Raw genomic sequence first — 27,928 nt, forward strand, 5'->3', positions numbered from 1 at the left:
TATTATGGCTGTGTAGGTCTAGGAAGTCAAGATTCCTTATCCTTGACACTGGCTAGTGTCACAGCTCTTGGTTTGGGGTCTGAGACATTTGGCTCCAAAGACTTCACTGCTGTCTGGAACTCTTCCAGCAACCAGGGTCTGCAGTTTCTCTTCTGACTCTGTACAGCTTTTTCTTTCCCCTCACTCTTAGTTCTCTACCCTCCCCTCTGTCTCTCTTCTGTTGCAACCCTTCTTTCTCTCTGCACGCTCTTGTTGATGTTGTCTTTGGTTGAAAGTCACTAGGCTGTGAAGGCTGGTCTTGAACTCCTGATCCTCCTATTTTCACCTCCCAAGTGTTTGCATTACAAGCGTGAGCCACACATTGAACTCTTGGACTGCTCAGTTGCTTCTTCAGCTGTTGAGCAGCGGGCAACCTGGCCACTTTTGTAGCTAGCTTGGCCTCTGGGCTGTTCAGTTATCGCTGCCACCGCCACACCACTGCCTCCGTCCTTGCTGCCATGATGCTGTCTCTGCAGCTTCACTTTTTTGTGTTAACAGCTGAGTCTACAGTACTGGAAGTAGACAAGAAAAGACTGTTGAAGAAATGTCTCTTAGCCGGGCGGTGGTCACGCACACCTTTAATTCCAGCTCTCTGGAGGCAGAAGCAGGTAGATCTCTGTGAGTTCGAGGCCAGCCTGGTTTACAAGAGCTAGTTCCAGAGCATACTCCAAAAGCTACAGAGAAACCCTGTCTTGGAAAAAACAAAACACAAAAACAAACACCAAAAAAAAAAAGAACAACAAAAAAAGAAATGTCTCTTATGGGCCCATAGTTGTGCAGAGAAACACTATCTAGAGAAACCCAACCAAACAAACCAGTAAAAAATTTCCTCCTATGAATTCCGGGAGGTCTAGTATGCATTATATTTAGCTGCCGTTATATACTTAAAAATTTTTTTCAGTTTGTCTAGTAATAATTCTCTCAATTAAGTAGGAACAAGCCTAGCATGATGATACACACCTGAAAATCCTGTGCTTGGGAGGTGGGGGAGGCAAGAGGATAAAGAGTTTAAAAGTGGTGCACGCCTTTAATCCCAGCACTCGGGAGGCAGAGGCAGGCGGTTCTCCGTGAGTTCGAGGCCAGTCTGGTCTACAAGAGGGCAGGCTCCAAAGCTACAGAGAAACCCTGTCTCGAAAAATCAAAAAAAATTCTATTCCCGGTCAGGGAACCAAAAAAAAAAAAAAAAAAAAGGAAAGAAAAATAAAAAAAAAAAAGTTTAAAAGTCAGCCTCAGTCACACTGAGAATTCCGGCTAGCTTGGGCTCCAAAAGGCCCTACCTCAAAGCAAAACAACCTCGCACCCCCATCTCAACCCCAAACAACAACAAAACCAAATAAGAGCAGAGGATTCTGGGTTTTGTAGTACAGTTTCAATGTGCGCCCACACGTGCAAGAGACATTTCCCTGAAGGCTCTCCGTCCAGTTGTCAGCTTGGTCCCGCCTCCTAACTTCCGGCGTCGCTACATTCTTTTTCTGAGTCCAATCAGAGGGCGGGGTTTGTCTGTTCCCGGCCCTCTGATTGGTGCATTCGACCGGGTTCCTGAGTTCAAATTTTCAACCGTACCGGTTGAATCCCGAAGCGGACGGGCGGCGGTGTCTTCTAAGATAAGTGGGTGCAAGGCGAAGCCGGGTAAGTGATGGGAAAGGGGGAGCCGCGGTGTACCGGGAGCCATTCCTCTAGGTTTCCGAGAGGGTAGGGGGATCCTCGGGGCAGGCCCTGAAAGCCTAGGCAGCGCGCGGGCTCCGGCGACCGGACTTTGCGGTAAAGCTTCGGACTCGGAGTCCGTATTCCTGGAAACCCCGGAGCAGAGGCTGCTCCAGGCTGTCAGGCCCTAGACTGTAACGACTGTTCGTGTTAGCATTGCTCTCCAATTTCCTCTCTGAACTTTGCATTAAGCGCTCTTAGCATTTAGGGAAGGCCAGGCCCAGTGGGTGGGAATAGCCCTGCCATTAAATAGCTTTGGTGAAGGAAAAGAGATGTGATCGCCACCAACTGCGTTTATCCGAGATAGGAAAGTAATTTTGTTGTTTGCCAATATGGTTGAGGCAGAGTTAATTTTATTTTGATTGTCTTCTGTTTGTGATATAAAATTAATTTTGTTATCGTTACTCTCCTTTCCCTTTGTATCGAGGCATTACGTCTTTCCGCCCTTTTAGCTTCCTTTCCTGGAACATTATAGATTGGAGGAGAAGGAAAGTGTATCCTTTAGTATTAACATAGTATTGTGGGTTGAGTTTACCCCCTATTTTCTTGATTTTGTAATCGCATATAATTTTCTCAGTAGCAAAGATTCCCACCAAACTATTTCTGCTTGCTTGCTCCCTCTCCCTCCCTCTCCCTACTCTCTTTTCTTTTTTCCTGCATTCCTGACTCATCCTTACCTTGTATCCTCACACCCTTTGCCTTTATTTAACTTTTTCTCATATTAAAAAAATACAAACTACTAAAGAACTATTTGCTACTATAGTAAAACTATTCTTTTTGTTGTTGCTTTGAGAGAGTGTCTCTCTACACATCCCTGGCTGTCTTAGAACTCATCTTGACCAGGCTGGCATCAAACTCACAGATATGCCTGCCTCTGCCCCTCAACTGCTGGGATTAAAGGCATGTGCCATTCTGCCTGGCTAGTAAGAATAGTAAGAATATTCTTGTGTGTGGCCTAAGTGTATTACAACACCTGTCAAGCCCCACCCCCCAAATCATATGTATCCCTCTGTTGGTTTAAGTGTCTGTTTAATAGTATCAAGTTCCTATTTTTGGTTCAAAATTTTTGTGGCCTCTACTGCACGTACTGGCTTTGGGGGAGTCTAGGCAGTTTGGATGCTCACCTTACTAGACCTGGATGGAGGTGGCTGGTCCTTGGACTTCCCACAGGTCAGGGAACCCTGATTGCTCTTCGAGCTGATGAGGGAGGGGGATTTGATCGGGGGAGGGGGAGGGAAATGGGAGACGGTGGCGGGGAGGAGGCAGAAATCTTTAATAAATAAATAAATTAAATAAAAGAAATTTTTTTGTGGCCTTTAGCCAGCAAAACCAACTGATTGACCTTTGAGAGTGTATTGTGAGCCTTTGTTGGTTCATGTTAGATACCATTTGTATACAGATACATGATATATTCATGTATACTTGAGGACAAAATGGTTGATGTGTGTGTGTGTGGTATTGGGGTGTGAACCCAGTACCTTGCTCATGGTAGGGGGAGTACTGGGGTACTGTCCTTTTTGTGTGTATGATGACGATAATGATTACTACTGTTGCGACAGGGTCTTCTTGTAGCCCACATGGATCTGAAAGAAGATATATAGCATAGGCTGTTCTTCCTCCTTCCTTCACTGCCAGAGTGCTGGGTTTGCACTAACACACTGTTTATGTGGTGCTGGGATCTCAATGCCTGGGTCTTTGTGTATGCCAAGCAAGAACTCTACCAATTTAATTTTAAGACAGAAACTGGATAAGTTACTGTTATGTAAACAAATTGTTTTGTAAGGGTTGTGGCAACTTTAGAAGTAAAGGAGATGGATGAGACTTAATACGGGAACATAAACTCACTCTTGGAAAGTAGGGTTTGGCTAGACGGGGATGAGAACAACCAGGTTGCATGTCTATGAACTGGATGGCTAGGAAGGCCTTGCAAAGTTTACAACAGAATAGCAAATGTGGAAAACTCAATCTTACCAAGTGGGTTGGCAAATTTGGGTTTTCTAGTATGTAAGTAAAAGCATTTCTTTTTTCTTTTCTTCAAGACAGAGTTTCTTTGTGTAGCTCTGACTGTCCTGGAACTCATTCTGTAGACCAGGTTGGCGTCTAATTTAGAGATCTACCTGCCTCTGCCTCTTGAGTGCTGGGATTAAAAGGGTATGTCACTACTGTCGGGCTCAGTAAAAACATTCTTTTGGTCAGGTTTATGCTAATGTTCAAATTAGAATGAAATTCTCATCATATTATTTTGGCAAGTACAATTAAATTTGGTCAAGAGAAAGCTATGTGGAAAAGTAGGACTGAATTCTACATTTCCTTTATATATTTTTTCCTGTAGCTTTTCTTGGATTTGTTTTCTACAGTGTGAGCCTTTATACCCTGCTTCTTCCCTTTAAGAATTTTTTTATTTAAGGCCGGGCGGTGGTGATGCATGCTTTTAATCCCTGCACTTAGGAGGCAGAGGCAGGCTGATCTCTGAGTTTGAGGCCATCCTCTGGTCTACAGAGCTGGTTTCAGTACAGACTCCAAAGCTACAAAGAAACCCTGTCTCAAAAAAAAAAAGTTTTTATTTAAAAAAGCTTTTTTTTTTTTCTCTCTTTTTGGTTTTTCAAAACAAGGTTTCTCTGTAGCTTTGGTGCTTGTCCTGAAACTAGCTCTTGTTGATCAGTCTGGCCTCGAACTCACAGATATCCGCCTGCTTCTGCCTCCCAATTGCTGGGATTAAAGGCGTGTGCTACCACCGCCCAGCTAAAAGTTTTTGTTTTTTAAACTAGAGAGAAGAACAGGAGAAATTGTGTACCCTTTCACAAACTGTTTTGCTGTGGTATCGTTTAGGAAGCAGGATTGATAATGGTGTGATTGACTAGCCTGAGTTATTGTGTAGATAGATTTATATTTGAGACAAAGACATGTAAATCAGCCCAATTGTTCTTTACAAGAAAAAGATGGAATTAAACATAAATAGAAAGATGCTGTATTGGTCAGCGTTCTGTAAAGGAACAGAGTTTATAGATTGAAGATGTCTGTATGGGATTTATTAGAAAATGGCTTACAGGCTGTGGTCCAGTTGCTTCAACAGTGACTGTGTACCAAGGAAGAATCCAGTAGTTCCCTGAGGCTGGGTGTCTCAGCTGGTCTTCAGTACCTGCCACAGTGTGTGCTCTAATGCCAGTGGGAGCCAGCAGGCGAAGCAGCAAGCTTCCTTCTTCTGTGTCCTTTATTTAGGCGGCCAGCAGAAGGTGTGGCCCATATTAAAAAGAGCCGGGCGGTGGTGGCGCACGCCTGTAATCCCAGCACTTGGGAGGCAGAGACAGGCGGATCTCTGTGTGTGAGTTCGAGGCCAGCCTGGTCTACCAAGGGAGTTCCAGGACAGGCTCCAAAGCTACAGAGAAACCCTGTCTCGAAAAACCAAAAAAAAAAAAAAAAAAAAAGGTGAATCCCACCTAAAAAAGGTCTGGATTAAAGATGTGTTTTTCCACCTCAAGAGATTCTGTTTAAAAGTGGGTCTTCCCATTTCAAATTATTTAATTAAGAAAAAAAAATCTCTCCCAGGTGTACCCAGCTGCTTGGGTTTAGTTAATACTCCATGTACTCAAGTTGACCCCTTGCCAATTTGACACAACCATGTATGTCATGATTAATTTCCAGATGAAAACAATAATCAGGTTATAATTAACACCTGACATCATATAACTATCCAACATACTCTACAAGTGCATTATGAATGTTAGAATAGATGGTAATGACCCATGAGGGACATTCTTTAGGGATCTCAAAACTTTAATATGATAACCACTGATAGTCTCTTAACTGATGTTGCATTGCATGATAAAGAGATCGAGGAAAGAAAAGACATGTACAGAAGCATTCTTAACAAAACATGACAGAAACGTGTCAACTGTAATCCTCATTTCTACAACTGGTCACGTGCCTTTAGCTGTCTTTACAGCTACCTTCCTCTGATACCCTTCCTGCATTTCCTCCTCCTTCAGCAAGCTCTTGGCCGCTTTCCCAGAGGAGTAAGCCAGGCCTTAATTTTTGAAGGGTCTGTGCCCTTTTTCATCCTGTCGGGATTAGATTGTTGTAGTCTCCCATTGGTTTGGGGTCACAGGATATGCTAGCACCAATAGACAGTCGCTCTAAAGGATCATCTGTACTCCAGATAAATATTTTTTACCTCCACTGTGGAAAAGCAATACAATTTTCCCTTGGTAATCTGAATCAGTCACCCCTCCTAACACTGTTATTCCTTTCTTAGCCAAAGTGGCCAGGGGATGTTTGAACTTCCAGTTCAATAGAATATTTGCTGTGGCTCTTGGCAAGAACACTATACACTCTGGAACCAAAACTTCTTGGTTAGCAGAACTTTAGGTTGAGGGATCAGGAAGCAAAAAATTTTTCCTAGAGGGTTACTAGGGGTGATAGTGAATGTGGAACTATCCCCCCCCCCTCCTTTTCTTTGTTTGAGACAGGATTTCTCTGTAGTTTTGGATCTTGGATCCTGTCCTGGAACTTGCCCTGTAGATCAGAATATTGGATGCTGATTCAAATCAAATACCACCCTCTGGAGAATCCTGCCAGCTCTCCATGCTGCTGCCACTAATTGGCCCTGTAACTGTCTTCAAAAGCCATTCCATCTTTCTCTCAGGCTAGCAGATGGTGGGGAACATGATAAGATCAGTGGATTCCATGATTGTGGGCCCGCTGTCGCACTTTTCTGGCTATGAAGTGAGTGAATCAGAAGCAATACTGTTGAATACTTGACGGTGAGTAAGGCATTGTGTAGCTCACAGATAGTGGTTTTGGTAGAAGCATTACATGCAGGAAAGACAAATCCATATCCAGAATAAGGACAAATGCTGTCCTTTCCATGGAGGACGTGGTTCAATACAATCTACCTGCCACCAGGCCACTGTCTGGTCACTCCGGGGAATGGTGCCATATCTGGGGCTCAGTGTCAGCTCTGGTACTCAGCAGCAGTTGTAGCCAGGTCAGCCTTGGTGAGTGAAGTTCATGCTGCTGAGCCCATGACAACTTCCATCTCTGCCACTATGGCTACTTTGTTCATGGGCCATGACAGGGATGGCTGGGGAAAGAGGTTGACTGTCTACAGAATGCTCTGTGTGACAGCCCTAGCTGTCTTGGAACTAGCTCTGTAGACCAGGCTGGCCTCAAACTCACAGAGATAATAGAGATCTGCCTGCCCCCGCCTTCCAAGTGCTAAGTTAAAGGCGTGTCACCACCGCCTATCTGAAGTCACCTTTTGATGAGCATTTACATGGAACACAAGTATCTTAATATCTTTGCCCATTTGGAGAAATCCACTCACATAATTCTTCCCTAGACGTCTTACCAATTTTACAATCATGCTCTTTCCAAGTCCCTGACCATCCAGTTATTGACTGCAGCCCATGAATCAGTGAAGAATTGAATGTCTAGTCATTTCTCCTTCCAGACAAAATGTATGACCATGAGTTATGCCCAGTACTTGCATGGTTCCAGAGAGGGGTTGTAATGCTGCAACTGTCCATGTCTGGGTGGTGCCTGCATAACATGTAGAACCATCAGTAAACCAGGCCCTAGTCTCCTTTTCTTCAGTCAACTGATTATAGTGAACACCCCATAAGGCTATAGGCGCATGCTTGGCAGCAGATGGTGTCGTAACAGGAGTAGAAACCATAGACATTTGGGCAGCTTTTTCATGTAACTTGCTTGGGCCTTCAGGAGCTACTCAGGCCTGCTCACATACATACTACTTACATTGATTGCTGCTCTACATGTCCTACTTTATGGTTTGCTGAGTCAGATAACACTCAGCTCGTGATGGCTAGCTCAGGTTGCATGATGGCCCGTGGCTGAACTTTCAGTTTCCCCTAAGCAGGCTAGACTAGTAGATGATGGTAGAGCCTTGCTCCAGAATGCCAAAGGTTTCTTCCGTGATTCGTCTATAGGGGCCTGCCAAAAGCTCCAAATAGCATTTCTACCTTCCAGTTACACCCCAAGAACTCTCAGGTTTGCTAGATCATATATATGGTCCAAGTGGTAGAGCAGCCTGGACCTGTTGAAGACCCTTGTCCTGTTCCAGTACCCACTCAAAGTTAGTAAAATTTGGTATAAGGGCCAGATTAACACATCTAAGTGAGGAACGTTCTATCTCTAGAATCCAAATAGGCCCCTGAATGTGCTGCTTTCTTGGTGGTGGGAAGGGGTAGTTATAATATCTCCTTTACCTTAGAAGGAATATCTCTGCATACTCCACATCACTGAACTCAAGAATTCCACTGAAGTAGAAGACCCTTAAATTTTGGTTGGATTTATTTTCCATCCTCTGATGTGCATGTGTGTTATCAACCAGTCCAAAGCTACCTCCTGCTCACTTGGTCCTATCAACATAATGTTGTCAGTATAGTGCACCAATGTGCAGTCGAATTAAGCTATGACATGAGACTGGAGAGTTACTATATCCTTGAGGTAAAAGTGTAAAAGTATACTGCTGGCATTGCCAACTGAAAGCAAATTCCTTCTGGTGGTCGTTATGGACAAGTACTGAGAAAAAGGCATTTGCTAGATCCATATCTGCGTACCGGGAGATGCGTTAATCTGCTCAAGTAAGGACTTTATGATATAGCAGCTGCGATCAGAGTCACTGCTTGATTGAGTTGTCTTTCTTTTTGTTTTTTTGTGACAAGGTTTCTCTGTGTAACAGCTCTGGCTGTCCTGGAACTCTCTCTGTAGACCAGGCTGACCTCAAACTCACAGAGATCTGCCTGTCTCTGCCTCCCAAATTTTTTTTTCAAGACAGGATTTCTCCGTGGTTTTGGAGCCTGTCCTGGAACTAGCTCTTGTAGTAGACCAGGCTGGTCTCGAACTCACAGAGATCCGCCTGCCTCTGCCTCCCAAGTGCTGGGATTAAAGGCGTGAGCCACCACCGCCCGGCACTGCCTCCCAAATTAAAATTAAAAATGGAATTAAAATTGGAATTAAAAATGTATGTACGCCACCACTGCCTGTCAAATTTTTAAAGTTTATCCTTTCAAAATACCTTTCTGCTGTTTCCAGGTGCTTAATGAGAAGTGTCTGTGGATGTTCAGAAGAGACCTGAGAAGGTGATCTGTGACGTGGGCATTAACTACAGGGCAGGTGTGTATCCATGGTGAGGTGCACGCGAAAGAGTGAAAGAGTGTTAGTAAATCAGCTTCATCAGTGTTTATATAACTGAAGTATGTCTTTTTAAGCCAGTACATATTTTTGAAAGAAATTCCTTAAATTCAGAAACGAAGTAAAATCACGCACTATCCAACTCTTTAGAGATGCGGTGGTGGCACAGCTTTCAATCCCAGCGCTCGGAAGACAGAGGCAGGCGGATCTCTAAGTGCAAGGCCAGCCTGGTCTACAGAATGAGTTCCAGGACAGCTGGGATTACACAGAGAAACTCTGTCTCAAAAAAACTAAAAAACAAAACAAAGAACAAATTGTGCTTGGTGGCACATCCTGTATAATTCCAGCGCTTGGTAGGTGGTGGCAGAAACACTGGGGAGTTGAGGGTCATTCTTCAATATAGTCATTTTAAGGCTGGACTGGGCAATGTGTGATCCTGTCTCAAAGATATGTCAAGGGAGGTATGGGAGTAGAGCAAGCCCTGAATTGATGTGTCTTGTTAATATGAACACAAATAAAAGTTTTTAAAACAGTAAACATGAACCAGGTGTGGTGGTGCATATGTTTAATTCCAGTACTTGGAAGGCAGGTCATCTTTGTGAGTTCAAGGCTAGGCTAGCCTGGTCTATTTGGTGAGTTCTAGTACAGCTGGGGCTACATAGAGAGATTCTGTCTCAAAACAAACAAACTCAGTAAAATATGATTTACAATTTTTTTTGTGTGTATGTATATGTATGCATGCGTGTGTATGTGTACGTGCATGCGCACACAAATGTATGTGTGTGCATGCATGCATGCAGTTAGGGGCATGAGTACTATGGTGTGTGTGTGGCCAGAGGATATTTTAGGAATGGTTTTCCCCCTTCCACCGTAGATTCTAGGGACCAAGCTCAGGTTGTCAGGCTGGCACAGCAAGCCTCTTTAGCCACTGAGTCATCTCTGTTGTGCTATCTTGTTTGAGATAGCTTAGGCTGGCCTCAAATTCACTGTGTAAAATATCCTATGTTGGTCCTTGAACTGATGGTTGTCCTGATGCCTCAACCGTTCAGTTCACGGTGACACCATGTCTTTCTGGAATTGGTAAGTTTGAAAAAGAAATGAAAATACATTTGCTTGGTGTTTCTGGGTGAATTAGAACAAGTGTCTAGTGTGTTCTGTGCTGACTTCTGAGTGTTGGGATGCTAAAGGATTGATTTTGGATCTTTCCTTTCCTTTCCTTTCCTTTCCTTTCCTTTCCTTTCCTTTCCTTTCCTTTCCTTTCCTTTCCTTTCCTTTCCTTCCTTCCTTTCTTTTTTTTTTGAGACAGGGTTTCTCTGTGTAGCTTTAGAGCCTATCCTGGAACTAGCTCTTGTAGACCAGGCTGGCCTCAAACTCACAGAGATCCACCTGCCTCCGCCTCTTGAGTGCTGGGATTAAAGGCGTGTGCCACCACCACCCTGCTGATTTTGGATCTTAAATGGACCCAGTTTTGGAAGCTCCGCAGATCTGTTGCTGTAAACAGATCGGATTTCAACACAGAAGTTAGCAAATGTGTAACCAAGTTCATTAAGCTTTCTTCAGGCTTAGTTTGTACATTTGACTAGTAGTCAAAAGTAGATGTTGGACATGTTGCCATTTATTGACTTTCTAATCCCCTTGTGTACAAGGAAAAGATGTGAATGTTTCATCTCTGGGTAAAGTGAAAGTATGTGTTAATGTAAAATCCCTCACCCTGTGCAGGTGGGAGAGGGTGTTGGTGAGGAAATGCCAGTGCCTGGATAAGATTGTTTTAACTGACTGCCTCTACTGAAGCTCTTGAATTACCAACGGTTTAGCTCGTGCTTTCCTCAGGGTCTCACAAACTGGGTGGTGAGGCGCTTGGCCTCTCACGTCCGCCTATTTTGCTAGGAGCCTCAGGCCTACAATTTCAGGCCTGCTTAGAATGTGCTCTGTGCTGCTCCCCACCCCTTCGGAACCTGCCCACTTTGATTTATAGAGCTTGTCAAGGCCAGTTATTTTCGGTTTGGGGGAGAGTGAAGAGACCAGCTAGCGGCAGCATGAGGCCAGTTTCTGATCCTTGTTTATTTATTTTGAGACAAGGTTTCTCTGTATAACAGCCCTAGCTGTCCTGGAACTTTTTTTTTTTTAAAGATTTATTTATTCATTATGTATATAGTGTTCTGCAGGCCAGAAGAGGGCACCAGATCTTACTATAGATGGTTGTGAGCCACCATGTGGTTGTGGGAATTGAACTCAGGACCTCTGGAATAGCAGGCAGTGCTCTTAACCGCTGAGCCATCTCTCCAGCCCTGTCCTGGAACTCTTCTGTAGTCCTGGAACTCTTTTGTAGGCAGTCATTGAACTAACAGAGATCCGCCTGCCTCTTCTCCTGATTGCTCAGATTAAAGGCATGCCCCACCACAGCTTGGCTCTACTGTCTCTACCTAAAGAGAAAGGATTACACATGTGTATATTTTCAGTGTTTTATTTTATTTTTTGGTGGGGAGAAACAGAGGGTCTATACGATATGATGGATGATATGTAACAGGCAACTTTATTTTTTTAAATATTTATTTATTTATTTATTATGTATACAATATTCTGTCTGTGTGTATGTCTGTAGGCCAGAAGAGGGCACCAGACCTCATTCCAGATGGTTGTGAGCCACCATGTGGTTGCCGGGAATTGAACTCAGGACCTTTGGAAGAGCAGGCAATGCTCTTAACCACTGAGCCATCTCTCCAGCCCTGTAACAGGCAATTTTATAAACTAGTTTATACATAGCTTGGTTCATGCATACCATATTGAGTTGGCTTTCTTTACTTATTTAAAGAATATTTCTACTTTATTTTATTTTGTGTGGGTGTTTTGCCTGCAAGTATGTATGTGTACCATGTGCTTGCCAGGTGCCCAGAGAGGCCTGAAGAGGGCATCAGATCCCTACAAACCAGAATTATGGATGGTTGTGAGCCACCATGTGGGTGCTGGGAATCAAGTCCCTGACCTCTGGAAGAGCAGACCATGCTCTCAGATTTCCTGTAGGATTATTTTTCATTAAAAGCTGTTTTTCCTGAGCTGGTTCCAGGGCTGTCATGGCTATACAAAGAAACCCTGTCTCAAACAAACAAAACAGCTGATTTTTATTGTTGTTGTTGTTTTTAATTTTCATGTATTTCTTTTGTAGAAGCAAGGACTCAGTGTGTAGTCCTTGCTGACCTGGAATTTGCTATGTGTACCAGGTTGGCCTTGATCTCAGACAACCCCCCCCCCCCCCCGTTGGCTCCCAGTGCTGGGATTAAAGTGTGACCAAGCCCAGGTGAAGGCTATTTTTCTACTGCGAATATCTGTAATTTTTCAGGGGCCTGCACTGTGGCAGTTTTAGATAATTTTGAAATATGAAGCTAATTCTCTTGCTTGGCAGCTTGGTTTGTTTAAGGGAACGTGGTTGACATATGTGCCTTCCCCCGCCCTTGATTGAGACATGTGTTGACAGAAATTCAATCTTGATTAAGGGGTGCAGGATGGGTACAGTTCCCACCATTCGTGGGGCTCTCATTTAAACAGCTGCCTTTGCCTTGACCTCTGCGGTATCCCACTAGGCTCTAATAGACTTTAATTTTTGATATTTTGACTTGTTTGTGGTGAGGCAGTATTATGAAACTATCTTGATTTACAGTTTGTTACTTCACTTTTGTGTGCTGGTCCCTCCTCCCTCTTCTGGTACTCTGTCACTGAGCCTCCTCCCCAACCCTTCTTTAGGTTTTCTTCTTATACTTTGTTAGCCTTTAATGGAGAGGATGAGAGTTCTCAAGGAATAATAGATATATAGTTGTCAATTTGAGCCCACTTTGAGGAGAGGCAGAGTGGTTTTTTTTGTTGTTGTTGTTCTTTTGTGTTTTTTTTTTTTCTGAGACAGTCTCACTTTGTAGCCTAGGGTGGCCTGGACCTCTATATGTAGGCCCAGGATGATCTCAAATTTGAGGCAGTACTCTTGCTTGAGGTTCTTAAGTGCTGCAATTATAGGTGGATGTATATACACCATGCCCAGCAAGAGTGGCAGGGTAGCCTCCTGAGTTGGCCAATCTAGACAAAAAGATAGTGTAAAAGGAGCGTTTTAAAAAGATAGACCACTGGAGGTGGTAGCTGGAGAGAGAGATGGCTCAGCGTTTAAGAGCACTGCTGCTCTTCCAGAGGACCTGGGTCAGTTCCCAGCATCCACATGGTGGTTCACAACTGTTTGTAACTCCAATTCCAAGTAATCTAACACCCTTATACAGACATACATGTAGGAAAACACCAATGCAAATAAATAAATCATTTTAAAAATAGACAATTGGGCTGGACAAATGCTCAATGGTTAAAGTGCTTGTTGGTTTGGTAGAGGACCCAGATTTGAATTCAACACCCACATGGTACTTCATAGCTCTCTGTAATACTAGTTCCAGGGTATCTGATGCCCTCTTTTGACGTCTGCCGGCAACTGGCATGCATGTGGTGCACATATGTGTATGTGCTGGCAAAATATTCATACAAGTGGGGAAAAAAAGGATGAGGTTGGAAATATGGCTCAGCAATTAAGAGCACTGGCTGCTCTTTTAGATGTCTTGAGTTCACTTCTCAGCAACCGCATGGCAGCTCACATGTCTATAATGGGATCTGATGCCTTCTTTTGGCATGCAGGCATGCATGCAGGCAGAGCACTCATACTTAAAATGTATAAATAAATAAATCTTAAGAAAACCTATATATGGAAATACTAGAAAGATATGTAATGTTTGAACAAATCAAGTTAGTGGTCAATTTATGGATCACATAAATGGAAAACATTATTTCCAAAAACCAGTTGGTTGAAATTATTCTTGGGTTATAGTAGGCCCATATTTCTATATGGAGTGGCAGCCAGGCTTTAAAGCCATAGGCACCACCTGAGGATGGCCACGTAGCCTACCAGACAGGCCTTCGCAGCCTAACAAAAGTTCAGGATGGTTTTGCTCCTTCTTTGTAATTTGGAGGATGCCTGATAGAAATGCCAATTCAAACCTACGTGACAGCTAGCATCCACAGCAGACAGGTGGTTGTGGATGGGACTGAAAGCCATTCTCCTGGTTACCTAGGAGACAGAATGCTCATGTATTTCCCCTAAGTTAAATTTTGGTATAAAGACTGGAGAATAAACAAGAAAAATTCTTCAGGATGTGAACTCAGGACTTCATGAGGGATCACAGAGAATCTCCCTCCCGATAAAGCCATGTGAGTTGTGCCTTTATTCCCGTGCCTCCACGCCGGTCCAGGGAGAGAGAGTTTATGTTGTGGTCTGGTCTAGAGAAATAATTGAGAGTCCAGGCTAGCATCGGACCCGGACAGATTATCAAGAATATTTAGCAAACATTCCTGGAATTCAATCTTTTCTGAAGTGCAAACTTAGAGGAAAGTAAATGTTGCTTACCTAACTAGCCTTTCAACTGGAAAGGTAGACATTATATAATAATAAAGCATATTCTCAAAGAGCACAAAGCTTTATAGTGCAGTCTCTCCTACTATGTGTCTCCCAAGCCCCTGCACAGACTCAGTTACTAACACTCCTTCATGTATGTGGATGTATGAATATGTTGCCTTTTTCCTCTTTTTTTGAGTTTTTGAAATCACAGAGGCTCAAACAGGAGGTATTAGGCCAGCCAAAGAGACAACAACAAAAGCGTGTGAAAGGTTAGATTTGATCACTTTGCGGGTTTTTAGTGTGGTTTTTTTTGTTTGTTTTGAGACAGTTTTTCTGTGTAGCCCTGACTGTTCTGGAACTCACTTTGTAGACCAGGCTGGCCTGCCTGCCTCGGCCTTTCAAATGTCACACCTGGCTTGAGTTAGAAAGGGGTTTAATATAGATTTAAGCCTGGTATGAAGAGTAGGAAAGGGGCTTGAAAGATGGGTCAACAGTTAAGAACATGGCTGCTACCAGAGGGTTCGATGGCTTACATTCACATGGCATCTAAGATCCAGGGGAATCTGCCCTTCTTCTGGCCTTGCATACAGGTGGTACCCAGACATACGAGCAGAGAAAACACCATGCATATACAATAAAAATAAATAAGAATTACAAAATAAATAAAAAAGAATAAATAAAAGAAAAAAGAAAAGGAAAGAGGCTTGAATAAAGGACAAAAAATAGAAATTGTAGAGTGATTACGGGCTTCTCGAGAGAGCTGCTGAAGTCATAGTTTGCAGAGGGCTAAGTGTAACTGTCGCTTGTTACATTCCCATCTTCCTTCCTCAGCTCTGCTTGTCTTCATTATAGTCCTGCCTGGGAAGAGTTCCCAGTGACCTCAATTAGGCATTGAGACCATGGGAATCTTAAGATTTTCCCATGTCTTTCAGCATAGTTGTTCAAAAGAAGAGAAAAATGCCCTCTTTCAACCACGGGGTTTTGACTGTTGCCCGAAAAATTCTTCACTAATGGCCTTTAAAAAATTGCCTTTATTTATGTATTTATTTATATGGTATGAATTTGTTTCTGTTTTGTGTATGTGTGGCTACATAGCAAGTTCCAGGCCAATCTGCTATGTAAGTCCCTGTCTTTACCCCCACCCTTACCAGCAACAACAGAAAAGCTAGGAGTCATGTTGCATGCCTTTAATCCCAGCACTTTGGAAGCAGAGGCTAACTGATAAATTTTTGAGGCCATCACTGTTGTACAGATCAAGTTCCAGGCAAGCTAGGGTTACATAGTGAGACCCTGTCTTAAAAAAACAAAACAAAACAAAAAAACCAGCAGCAGCAACAACAACAAAATCAATATTAAACAAATGATGAAGCAGAAATGAAGGAGAATGAAAAGTTTAGAATGGCATAATAGAGAGCCTTCTCAAGTCAAAAGACTATGGAAACGTGAAGGGCTGGCTTAGGGCAGATAGAGAGCTGACCCTCCCAGCACTGCTGATTCCTGAGTGACCCGTGAGGGCTGCCAGAGGCTCCCGCCAGGAGCTGATTGCTCTTAATGTGGCTGGACAGTCTCTGATCCTTAGCTTCCTTTTCCAGCGTGAGGACGGTAAGTGATGCTTTACAAGGTTGTAAATGAACCTTAGAAACACCAAAGATTTAGTAGTTACTACAACCTGGCATCTCTAGTAGCTATTTTTGTTCCTGCAGTTGTTTTTAACCACAGTTTTAAGTGTTGTCCTGTGTCTTTTGGCAAACCCTTGTTTGTTTTTTAAAGATTTATTTACTGCCAGGCAGTGGTGGCGCACGCCTTTAATCCCAGCACTCAGGAGGCAAAGGTAGGCGGATCTCTGCGAGTTCAAGATTATCCTCAGCTACAAACAGCTACTGTATCCCTGCAGGCCAGAAGAGGGCAGTGTGAGCCACCATGTGTTGTTGGGAATTGAATTTATGTTCTCTGGAAAAGCAGCCAGTGCTCTTAACCACTGAGCCATCTCTCCAGCCCTACCCTTGTTTGTTTTTATTAATCATTATCTATAAATTACAAAAGTCAGATGTTACCTATGGTTCTTTTTAATTTGAGAGTATCATGTTTCTACTCTTAAGTCCTCAAAGAGAATGTTGTTATAAAGAATTAAAGCTGTGCCAGGCAGTGGTGGAGCATGCCTTTAATCCTAGCACTTGGGAGGGAGAAACAGGCGGATCTCTTGTGAGTTCGAGGCCAGCCTGGTCTACAGAGTGAGTTCCAGGACAGACTCCAAAGTTACACAGAGAAACCCTGTCTTGAAAAACTAAAGGGGTGAGAAAAAGAGTTCAGGTTGTAATGAGTTGATGGGAAGAAACTGTATGGTGTATATAGTGATGTCACTGCAGAAGCCTGTTATTTAGCTTGGCAGTGGTGACACACAGTTTAATCCCAGCACTCAGGAGGCAGAGGCATGTGGATTTCTTTGAGTTCGAGGCCAGCCTGTTCTACAGAGTGAGTTCCAGTACAGCCAGGAACTGTTTCCAAAAACAAACAAAATCCTGTCATTCATTCATTCATTTATTTATTATTTTAGATTTTCAAAACAGGGTTTCTCTCTATAACAGTCTGAGCAGATTCAAGATGTGTTGTGATTGCAGCTATATGACTGTAATGTTTGCTCACTTATGTAGACCAGGCTGACTTTGAACTTGTAAGTCCTCCTGCCTTTGCCTCCTGGGTGATGGGATTCTAGGTGTAAGCTATCAGACCTTGCTTTGTGTGTGTGTGTGTGTATACTTTGAAGCAGGGCCTTATGTAGCCTAGACTTGCAGGTGAAGTTTCTCCGTGTCCCAGCAATAGCTCCCAAATCAACATAAAGAGACTTAATATTAGTTATAAGTGTTCGGCCGATAACTTAGGCTTGTCTCCAGGCAGCTCTTACAACTTAGATTAACCCATTTCATTCATCTATGGGCTGCCCTGAGGCTCGTTTACCTCATTAGTAAACTTCCCATGTTGCTTCTTATAGTACTACTAATAAAAACCCAGAAACAGATATTGGGGTTCAAGCTGAGAGATCAGAGAAGCAAAGCAGCCAACCACTAGAGAGCTCTACGAATCTTCAGACTGAAAAAGAGCAAATTCCTATTACATCCCACCTTATATTCTTCTCTAGTGCTGGTTTGAAAGGTGTGCACCACCACCGCCCAGCCTCTGTGCCTAACTAGTGTATCTGCTGGGACTAAAGGTGTGCACCACCTCTGCCCAGCCTCTGTGCCTAACTAGTGTATCTGCTGGGACTAAAGGTGTGTGCCATCACTGCCTGGCCTGTAAGGCTGACTAGTGAGGCTTGCTTTGCACTCTGATCTTCAGGAAGCTTTATTTGTTAGATCATAAACAAAATGTCACTATATTTCCCCTTTTTTGTCTAAGAGAAAAAAGAAGGTTATAGGGGTTGGAGAGATGACTCAGTGCTTCTTCCAGAGGACCTGGGTTCAATTCTCAACACCCACATGGTAGCTCACAACTATCTATAACTCGTTTCAGGGGACCTGACACCCATATCAAAACACCAATGTACATAAAATAGAAATAAATTGTTTTTTTAAAAAGGTTATAGCTAATATAAGAAAAACTATATACAGTAAGTACAATAACTATATATAATATATATAGGCAATAAGTACATCAACAATGTCTAGTCCATTTGCATTTGATGAATTCAGAGAACATAATTTATTATGCATCTTATCTTGGTGAGTCCAAAGTCTTGTACCTAATTTACTTTCTATCATAACTTGCATTATGATCCCAAACTGTATTTTGATATCTCTCAACCTTCTTCTGTGTCTGTCTTTAGACTCCTCAGAGTCTGCCCTTTTTCCCAGCATTTTCTCTCCCCCAAAAATCCTGCTTAGTAAAAATCACCTTTTTACTAACAATGAGAACAACACATTTTCACAGTGTACAGAAGGATTATTTCACAGTACACATTAGCCTTGGCCTCTACCTACTCAATACTGAGATTACATGTGTATGCCACTACATCTGGCACTGGTTCAATTTTCCCCCTCCCCAGACAGGGTTTCTCTGTAGCTTTGGATCCTGTCCTGCAACTTGCTCTGCAGGCTGGCCTCAAACTCAGAGATCCACCTGCCTCTGCCTTCTGACTAGTGGACTAAAGACATGTGCCATCGTGCCTGGCAAGCATGAATTTTTAATTAGTTTTTATAGGAGTTTAGAGAGGTTTCTGTTGCTGTTGTTTTGTTTTCCTTAGACCAGGTCTCCCTATATAGCTCTGGCATGGACACTCAGTAAGCAGTGCTGGCATTTACAGATGTTGTGCCCTGATGGCCTGTCTCAGAATGCTTTCTAGGACAAACAGTTTAATGGGATTTATAGGCAATGATTTGTCAGTGAGTATGACCTTTAGATTATTTTTCAGACTACTTTCAACTGTTGTGTTACATAGATAGAGCTAGAGTGGGTTTGCACACAGTGAAATGCAGAGTTGTTTTTTTTTTTTTTCCCAAGACAGGGTTTCTCTGTAGCTTTGGAGCCTGTCCTGGAACTCCCTTGGTAGACCAGGCTGGCCTCGAATTCACAGAGATCCGCCTGTCTCTGCCTCCCAAGTGCTGGGATTTAGGTCTGTATTGTTGACTTGTTCCTTTTACTTATTATGCATGTTGTGGCTTGATGTGTATTAACTCATTTTCTTCATGCCTAGGGAATTTTGTTTTCCTCCCTCTGTAATAGAGATCAAACTCACTTCTTCATACATACTAAATGTGCTTTCTACCACTGAGCTACACCTCCAGCCCAGGAATAGAATATTTCTATTTCTTAAAATATTTCTAAGGAATGAAAACCAGTACTTGGGAAAACTTATGTTTCTCTCTTCTATACATAAGGTCCTCTGCTAAACACCCTGATATACAAGTTAGATTGGCTTTAGTCTTCAGAACCTGCAGTGTACCAGGAGAAATGTTTATGAAGTCAACTGATACAAAGTTAGATAACTCATTATTCTGGAAGAACTAAAGCTCTGTGGTTTTGGATACTTTGCATAACATTTTCTAGAGATTTAGTTTGACTTGGGTAAAGATTTTTGTCAATAGGTATAAAAGTTAACGACATCGTTTTAGACATTAGGTTACCAGGCACAGAGGGAAAACGGGAGAAAGGCTTCGAAACAGGAAATGACAGAGGGAAAATTAATGAGTGCAACATCCAACAGTGAATGGCAGGTGTTGGCACTCATCAAACCTGGCCTTTCTTTAGAAGGGAAAAAAGTTGTACATTTATTTATCTTTTGTGTGTGGATGCATGCCACAACAGGTATATGGAGGACAAGTTGCAGGAGTCAGTTTTCTGTTTTGCCACCAAGTGGCTTTTAGCGATCAAATGCCATCAGGCTTGGTGGCATGTACCTTTACACTACTGAGTCATCTCAATAGTCCCAAAATGACTTCTAATTCCAAAAACAAGTAATCTCACAATCTCACAAGCAACTAACTTGTAGGTGGATTTGACAAAGTGAGGTCTATTTTTCAGATGCTATGTGTGTGTGTGTGTGTGGGGGGGTGTTTTGAGACAGGGTCTCACTGTGTATCCCTGGCTGACCTGGAATGTATTATGTAGACCAGGCTGGTCTTGAACTCAGAGATTCTCCTGCCTCTGCCTCTCAAGTCCTGGGATTAAAGACTGTATTGCCATGCCCAGTTCCAGGTGACTTACTTTCTTTCTTTCTTTCTTTCTTTCTTTCTTTCTTTCTTTCTTTCTTTCTTTTCTTTTCTTTTCTTTTCTTTCTTCTCCTCCTCCTCTTCCTCCTCCACCACCTCCTCCCCCTTCTTCTTTTTTTATAGTTTATTTTCTGTGCATTGTTGTTTTGCCTTCCTGTATGTCTGTATGAGGGTGTTAGATCTTTGAGTTACAGACAGTTGTGAGCTGCCATGTGGGTGCTGGGAATTGAATCTGGGTCCTCTAGAAGTGCTCTTTTTTTTTTTTTTTTTTTGTTTTTTGAGACAGGGTTTTTCTGTGGCTTTGGAGCCTGTCCTGGAACTAGCTCTGTAGACCAGGCTGGTAGAAATGCTCTTAACTGCTGAGCCATCTCTCCAGCTCCCCAGATGATTTTCTAAATCAGAAATATAAAACTGATATAAAAAGTAGTTGGTAGAGATCAATAATTAATATCGATGAACAACCATTTTTTGTAACCATTTCTTTCCTCAGAAGTCATCTGTTGTAGAGTGCCACCCTCCTGGGAAAAGCTGATTCTTCTGCGTTAAGTGGGGCAATGTCACAGGTTAAAACTACTTACTCTTTTGATGCCCCCACCAACTTTATCAACTTTTCATCTTTGGATGCTGAAGAAGATACTGAAAATATAGACTCTTGGTTTGGTAAGTTTCTGCTTTCTCTGCCAGTTTATTTAAGGGTTAGTGTCTTGTTTTGCACTGAGGACACTTGAAGAGTAGAAGGGCCGGGAGAGATGGCTCAGCATCAGGAGCACTGGCTGTCCTTCCTAAAACCCACTATAGTCTCCAGTCCCAGGTGATCTGATCCCCTCTTCAGGCCACCACAGGCTCAGGCATGCACGTGTGTGCAAAAGAACCCATGCACATAAAAATAAATTAATAAAATTAAACAAATTAAAAAGCAAAAGACTCTAAAGAAATAACTAGATTTCTTTCCCCTCCCTCCCTCCCTCCCTCCCTCCCTCCCTCCCTCCCTCCCTCCCTCCCTCCCTCCCTCCCTCCCTTTCTTCCTTTTCCAGACAGAGTTTCTCTGTGTAGCTCTGGCTCTTTTGGAACTCGTTCTTATAGACCACTTTGGTCTTGAACTCAGAGATCCACCTGCCCCTGCTTCCTGAGTGTTGGGACTAAAAGAATGCACAAATACCACCTGGCTTAGTCTGTACATTCTTTTCCACATCATGACAGCTTCTCACTCATGATTTAGTAAAACAGTTAATATTTTGATTACATACGTCTGTTCATATGTAAAGTTAGGCTTTTTGAGATAAGGTCTCATACTGTAGCCCCGAGTGGCCTAGAACTCTTGGCAGTCTTGCTTCTGCCTTGGAAATGCTGGCATTACAGTTGTGAAGTAGCATCCCTAGCTTTTGTTTCTTTTTTTTAAAAAGATGGAACCATCATCTTTACTGATAATTTAGGGTTACAATACAGTTCCACAGATATTGGGGGAAAAGACAATTCCAAAAAATTTGGTATACTTCACGAATTTTCCTGTCATCTTTGGTGGAGCGGCCATGGTAATCTCTTCTGTACTGTTCCAGTTTTAGTGTGTGTGCTGCTGTAGCAAGCACCTGGCCTGCCCGCCCACCCACTTTTCTTCCTTTCCACTTTCCTGCCTTCCTTTTTCTAGGCACTACTTTACTGCATAGCCCAGCTCACATTGGTCTTGAATTTGCTATATAACCCAGAGTGGCCTGAAACTAAAAGTCCTCCAGCCTTCAGCTCCCCAGAGCTAGGATTATAGACATATGTTATGATATGCAGTTTATAGGTGCTTTTTTGGGCGTAAATGGGGGGATCAAAAATGATGTCATGAATATATGTGATGATATAAAAACCTACCCCATTGTCCTCTGGGCATAGACTGTCCCCGACATGGGTATGTGTGTTTGAGTGCACTTGCCTACAAAGACCAGGTGTTGGATCTTTTGGAACTAGAATTCCAGGCAGTTGTGAAACACCTGATATGGTTTTGAAAACCTAACTTATGTCCTCTGAAGACATAGGACATACTCCTACCACTGAGCCATCACTCCAGACTCCCCAAATTTGTTTGTTTTGTTTTTCAAGACAGATTTTCTCTGTGTAGCCTTGGCTGTCCTGGAACTAGCTCTATAGACCAGGCTGGCCTTGAATTCACAGAGACTGGTCTTCCTCTGCCTCCTAAATGGTGGAATTAAAGTTGTGTGCTACCACTGCCAGACTCCAAAATTGTTTTTAGGCATTATAGTACTAACAACCTAATCCACAAACAGATTTGAGTCTGTGATGTTCTGTGACATGGTATAAAAACTAGGCCAAGTTTTTTTTTTTGTTTTGTTTTTTTAAAGATTTTTGTTTGTATGTCTGTGTATGTCTCATCTGTGTGTGAATGAGTGCAGTACCCATGGAGGCCAGGAGGGGGTCTGAGGTCATAGAGCCTAGTTTATTTGTGGATTGCCTGACATGGATGCTATGAACTGAATTTTTATTTTCTGTAAGAGCAGCAATTGCTCTTAACCATTGAGACATCTTGTCAGCCCTCAGCTTGTAGCTGTATTTTGAGAAAACTTTGGGATAATGTGAGTCCAACTGTTGATGATGCTTCTTCATTTTCTTCTTTCTCTTGTCTCCACCTTCCTCATTAAGAGACATTAACATCACTGTGTGGTAGGAACACAAATGACTCTATTGCAGCTTCACTTACCACTTAAAATGCAGAGTCCAAATGAGATGGTGTCTGGTATTCTCCTGGGGAAGGGATTCAGTGTTACTCTCAGCAGAGGGCTCTGTTGGAAGGAACAACAGATAGTCTGGCTTGCTGTCCTAGAGTGGTCTTTACCATTCCCAATAGCACTGCAACCCCGAGGTAACACCCAGACTGTCCAAAGATTTCCTTTTACAAGTTTTTCTTTACCCTCCCGATATCCACAGAAAGGGAATATTAGCATAGCATTAAGTTTAAATGCAAAGTTTGAAAGAAAAAAAATAATCCCGTACTTAGAAAATCACTTTAGCTATATAGTGTATTTCTTTCTTGTTTTCTTTCATCTTGTCCCATCTTTCACGTGGTTATAATCAGAATGTCTGTGCACAGTGTAGTTATTCAGGGGCTCCCTGTGCTCCTGTTGCTGGAACAGATTGTTTTTGTGCCAGCTTTAGTCACAGCAGAACCCAAGATAAAACTCCTTGAGAAAACTTTGCTCTGCTCCACTCTCACACACCCCACACTCTGAATAGAATCTGTTCTTTGTAATTTTACAGTCCCTGGTGGCTACAAGTTTTCTTCAAGGAGAATGTGATGCATTTAAATGGTAAATAGGGCCAGATAATATTGGTGTGGCCCTAACTGTGTATCCTTACAAAGATAAAGGAGTACAGAATCTGCACTTCCCTTAACTGTGAGATGTTGTTGGATGTTGCTTTGGGGAGAGTTTGCAGTCTGTCCCTGACTGCACATTCCTTTCCTTTAGTTGCTAGAATTGTGTTTGTGCTAAAGGTCCTGGCAATAGACTTTACTCCCCATTTTAATGCTTGATTCTTCTTTGTTTTGCTTCCTTACTGATTATTTCACAGATGAGAAGGCCAGCTTGGAGAACAAATTTCTTGGGAAGAATGGAATTGGTGAGCTTTTTCAGGGAATGAGAAAAGTCAAAGTTCAGCAAGGCCATGTCACACCTTTGAAGGCAGGTAAGGAGAACCAGCTTAGACAAGAGCCTGGACCACAGCCGGTGGGGACTAGCGCTGTGGCTCTGAGGGAGTCAGCAGAGGCTGTTGGTTTGTCACTGAATGGGTGGAGTCAGTTCGTAGTGGATGTACAGCTAACCATGTGCTGCTCTTTTTCCTGAGAAGAGGTCTGTGTGTAGCTCAAGCTGGCTTCAGACTTGTGCTCCTCTTGCCTCACCTCTTGCATGCTGACATTGTAGGCACCACCATACGCGACTGGAGCTTTCTTTTTATATGCCTTTAGGATTCATTTGGGAGATTTTTTTTCCCTAGTGCTGGGTATTAAGTCTAGGACCTTATGCATGGTTGATAAGTGCTAATAATTGAGTGCTGCATTTTTAAAAGAATTTTGCATCAAGGTTCATAAATAATGTTAGTGTATAATCTTCTTTTCTTGTGTGTGTGTGTGTTTTCTGGCATTTGTTTGTTTTTCCTTTTCCTTTTTGCTATGCTGGTGACTGAATGTAGGGCCTTGAGTATGGTGAACAAATGCTTTACTACTGGGCTGCATCCCAGACCTTAGTTTCTGAAATTTTTAAACATGGTTTCATGTAGTTCAGACTGTCTTTAGGTCATTATAGCCAACCTAAAAATTGTTTTTAATTGTTAAACATAGTATGTTTATAGGGTACAGTGTGATAATTTGACGCATGTATATGTTGTATAAGCAAAATAGCTTTTGTAAGCAGGCCTTCTGCATAACTAGCCTAAGTTAAAGCTTTCATGCTTTGGAATGATATTTTTGTATGGCATACATATGATTTTAATTTAGAATTCTGTATCATCACAAACATGCTTATGCACACATACTCACAGATATACACATGTATTTGCTTTTCTTGAGATTTAAGTATTGATTGTGGGGTATTAATTAAAATATTAAAATTAAAAATTAATATTTATTGTTTGAATTCATACAGACATGCTTTTCTTTTAAAAATTAGGTTTATTTAATTTTTTTTGTGTCTGAGTGTTTTGCCTACATGTATATATTTGCATCACTTGAATGCCTGGTGCCCATGAAGGTCAGAAGAGGGTGTCAGAACCCCTGGAACTGGAGTTACAGGTGGTTGTGAACCACCATGTAGGTACAGGGACTCGACTCAGGTTCCCAAAGAGCAACAAATGTGCCTAACCATTGAGCCATCTCTCCAGCCCCATATGATTTTTTTGTTTGTTTGTTTGTTTGTTTCTCTAGACAGGGTTTCTCTGTAGCTTTGGAGCCTGTCCTGGAACTAGCTCTGGTAGACCAGGCTGGCCTCGAACTCATGGAGACCCGCCTACCTCTGCCTCCCGAGTGCTGGGATTAAAGGCGTGCGCCACCACCGCCCGGCCCTTTTAATATATTTATAAGTGGGTATTTTAGGACACTTCTGCAGTAGTCTAACTAGGTTTTTGGTCTCTCATAGTTGACAACACTTACTATAATGAGGCAGAAAAAGAAAATCTTCAAAACCATTCCGTTCCATCAAATGTGTGTTCTTCCGTGACTGCAGAGGGGACTGTATCAGGAAAAACTCCTGTCCAGCCTCAGAGGTAAGAGTGGGCACAAAAGTTGTGGGTCTTAGTGGAACTGCTCAAGCAGTAAAGTAACTCTGCGGATCGATGGCCTGTGTCAGTGCTGTTAGACTGCTGTGTTCGTTCAGTGCTTGTGGATTGGAGCTTGTAGGTTTAATTTGTAGATAGGAGCTTATATACATACTTAGCTGCTTGCTCAAGGCAAGTTCGTTTCAAAGCCAGGATTCAAACTCATCAGTTTTATTTTAAAAGCTTTGTATGAATAAAATGATTGTTTTTCTTTCTTTTTTCTTTTTCGTTTTTTTGAGACAGGGTTTCTTTGTGCAGTCCTAGCTGTCATGGAACTCATTCTGTAGACCAGACTAACCTTGAACTCACAGAGATCCACCTGTCATTGCCTCTGGAGTGCTGGGATTAAAGGTGTGCACCACCACCTCCTGGCAGGTTATGTTTTTCTGATGTCAATTACCTTCCTCTCTCTTTTTAAAAGATTTCATTTATTTTATTTTATGTTTCTGGGTGTTTTGCTTGCATTTATTTATGTGTGTCATGTTCATTCCTGGCACCTGGTCAGAAGGGTGCCAGATCTTCTGGAACTGGAGTTATACACAGTTGTGAGCCCTCATAAAGGTACTGGGAAATGACCCCGTATCCTCTGGAAGAGCAGCCACTTCTTGTAACCACTGAGTCTGTCTTTTCAGCCCTCAAATGCTTTTATTTGTTTCTGAATATTACAGAACCTTTCTCATGATCAGGTTTATATATATCGTCTATTCTTTACTTTTATTCTATCATTGTCTTTTATTATTCATCTTAATATTTTGTGATATTAGAATTTGAACCACTCTCATTTGTGCTAAGCATCTTTCTATTGCGGAGTTATATGCCCAGCTTTTATTTAAAATTTTATAATTATGGAGCTGGAGAGATGGCTCAGTGGTTAAGAGCACTGGCTGCTCTTCCCCAGGATGTGGGTTCAATTCCCAGAATCCACATGGCAGGTCACAACTGTCTGTAATTCCAGTTCAGGGGATTCAGCACCCTCATACAGATGTGCATATAGGCAAAACACCAATGCACAGCAAATAAAAATAAATCTTTAAAAACATTTTTAAAAATTTAAAATTATACACACACACATATGTTGTGTGTGTATGCCATTATGCATATGGACAGTAGCTCGAGTCAGTTCTCTCCTTCAACGGTGTGGTTCCTGGAACAGGAACTTGGGATCAGGCTTGGACACAAGCTCTTCTGTTCACTGAATCATCTGACTGCCCCCCTCCTCCCCATTCCTGCCGCATGTGGAACTTTTAAAGTAACTAAACAATCACAAACAGTTATGTTTTGTAGATGGCACTTAGTGGACTCTTGCTTTAAAAAAAAAAAACACAAAAAAATCCCAGCTTGGAGGTGATGGCACTCGCTTTTAATCCCAGCACTTGGAAGCCAGAGACTGGTGAATCTCTTGGGCCAGCCTGGTCAGCATAGTGAGTTCCAGGATAGACAGGGCTACACAGAGAAACCCTGTCTCAAAAACGAAACAAAAAACAAAAACAAAAACCCAAAAGAAAAAAAGCAACCAAAGAAAAAACTGGTCTTGGGGGCCAGGCGGTGGTGGCATATGCCTTTAATTTCAGCATTTGGGAGGAAGAGACAGGTGGATCTCTGTGAGTTTGAGGCCAGCCTGGTCTACAAGAGCTAGTTCCAGGACAGGCACCAAAGCTACACAGAGAAACTCTGTCTCGAAAAAACAAAAAACAAAACAAAACAAAAAAACAAAAACCCCCTCAAAAAACCTGGTCTCATTAATTTTTATTTTATTTGAAATGTTGTCAGCTTGTATTTATTTATATTACTATATTATAATTATTAATCTGGTTAGATCTATCACTGCTTTGTTTTCTGGTAACTGTCTTTTGTTGTTGATGTTGTTATCCTATTTCCCTATCTCCCCTGGGAAGTGAACCCAGATCTTTGCTTCTTGTCCTTCCAACCAAGTCTTCTACCACTGAACTATCCCAGCCTCATTCAAATATAGTTAGTATTTTAACTCTGTTTTAAATTTTGAGACAGGCTTTCATTGTATATAGCTAAGATTGTTCTGGAACTCAATTTGTAGGCTAGGCTAATCTCAAATGCTCCCTCCTCACCTCTTCAACCCTGGGATTAGAGGCATCTACTTCCACACCCAGGGCTCTGAGTCTAGGTTTCTCTTTTAGAGACAAGGTCTTGCCAGTCTGCTATATTAGCTTTCCTGAGTGCTGAGATTACAACAGCATGACCCTATTTAGTCTGTTTTGCTGGTGTTTTTAAATGTCAATTTTATTGAGGACTAATTTATAAACCACCAGCAAATTTGAATGCCAGAATTTTATGGTTGGAAACAGCAAATTTTCACTAACATTAGGTTACTAGAGAATGGATAATAAATGTTTTATTGGCCTTGCAGTATGACAAACTTCTACTGTCTGAAGAACGTTTGTGTATCTGTAGTAAATATATTCATCATAGGATAAATTGTGTCATTTCCACCATAGGAGATCCCTTAGACTCTCTGCTCAGAAGGATTTGGAGCACAAAGACAAAAAACATGCCCTTGTTGAAATGAAAGCCAAGAGATGCACCACTCCTGCCCGTGACCTACCATCTCCCAAAAGAATGAAAATGTAAGTCG

General features: G+C 42.3%; 1 protein-coding gene and 1 non-coding gene across 4 annotated transcripts in view; one reads left to right on the forward strand and one right to left on the reverse strand.

Moving 5' to 3' along the window:
- Positions 1-1,497: 1,497 nt before the first annotated feature.
- Positions 1,498-27,928, forward strand: part of Tpx2 (TPX2 microtubule nucleation factor) — a 46,609-nt gene continuing 20,178 nt past the window's right edge. Inside the window, exons 1-6 of one of the 3 annotated variants that reach the window (XM_075962531.1) lie at positions 1,498-1,668; positions 8,797-8,877; positions 20,504-20,673; positions 23,584-23,697; positions 25,143-25,269; positions 27,792-27,920. In XM_075962531.1, coding sequence (XP_075818646.1) covers positions 20,568-20,673; positions 23,584-23,697; positions 25,143-25,269; positions 27,792-27,920 — 476 coding nt within the window. In that variant the 5' untranslated portion in view covers positions 1,498-1,668; positions 8,797-8,877; positions 20,504-20,567. The remainder of the gene's footprint in view (positions 1,669-8,796; positions 8,878-20,503; positions 20,674-23,583; positions 23,698-25,142; positions 25,270-27,791; positions 27,921-27,928) is intronic. The other 2 variants (XM_075962534.1, XM_075962532.1) reach the window with 2 other exon arrangements.
- Positions 21,492-21,599, reverse strand: LOC142845264 (U6 spliceosomal RNA). Its single transcript, XR_012909833.1, has one exon. It is a non-coding gene; the product is annotated as a U6 spliceosomal RNA (small nuclear RNA).

Source organism: Microtus pennsylvanicus, chromosome 2, assembly GCF_037038515.1.
Source record: "Microtus pennsylvanicus isolate mMicPen1 chromosome 2, mMicPen1.hap1, whole genome shotgun sequence".
Classification (NCBI taxonomy): Eukaryota; Metazoa; Chordata; class Mammalia; order Rodentia; family Cricetidae; genus Microtus; species Microtus pennsylvanicus.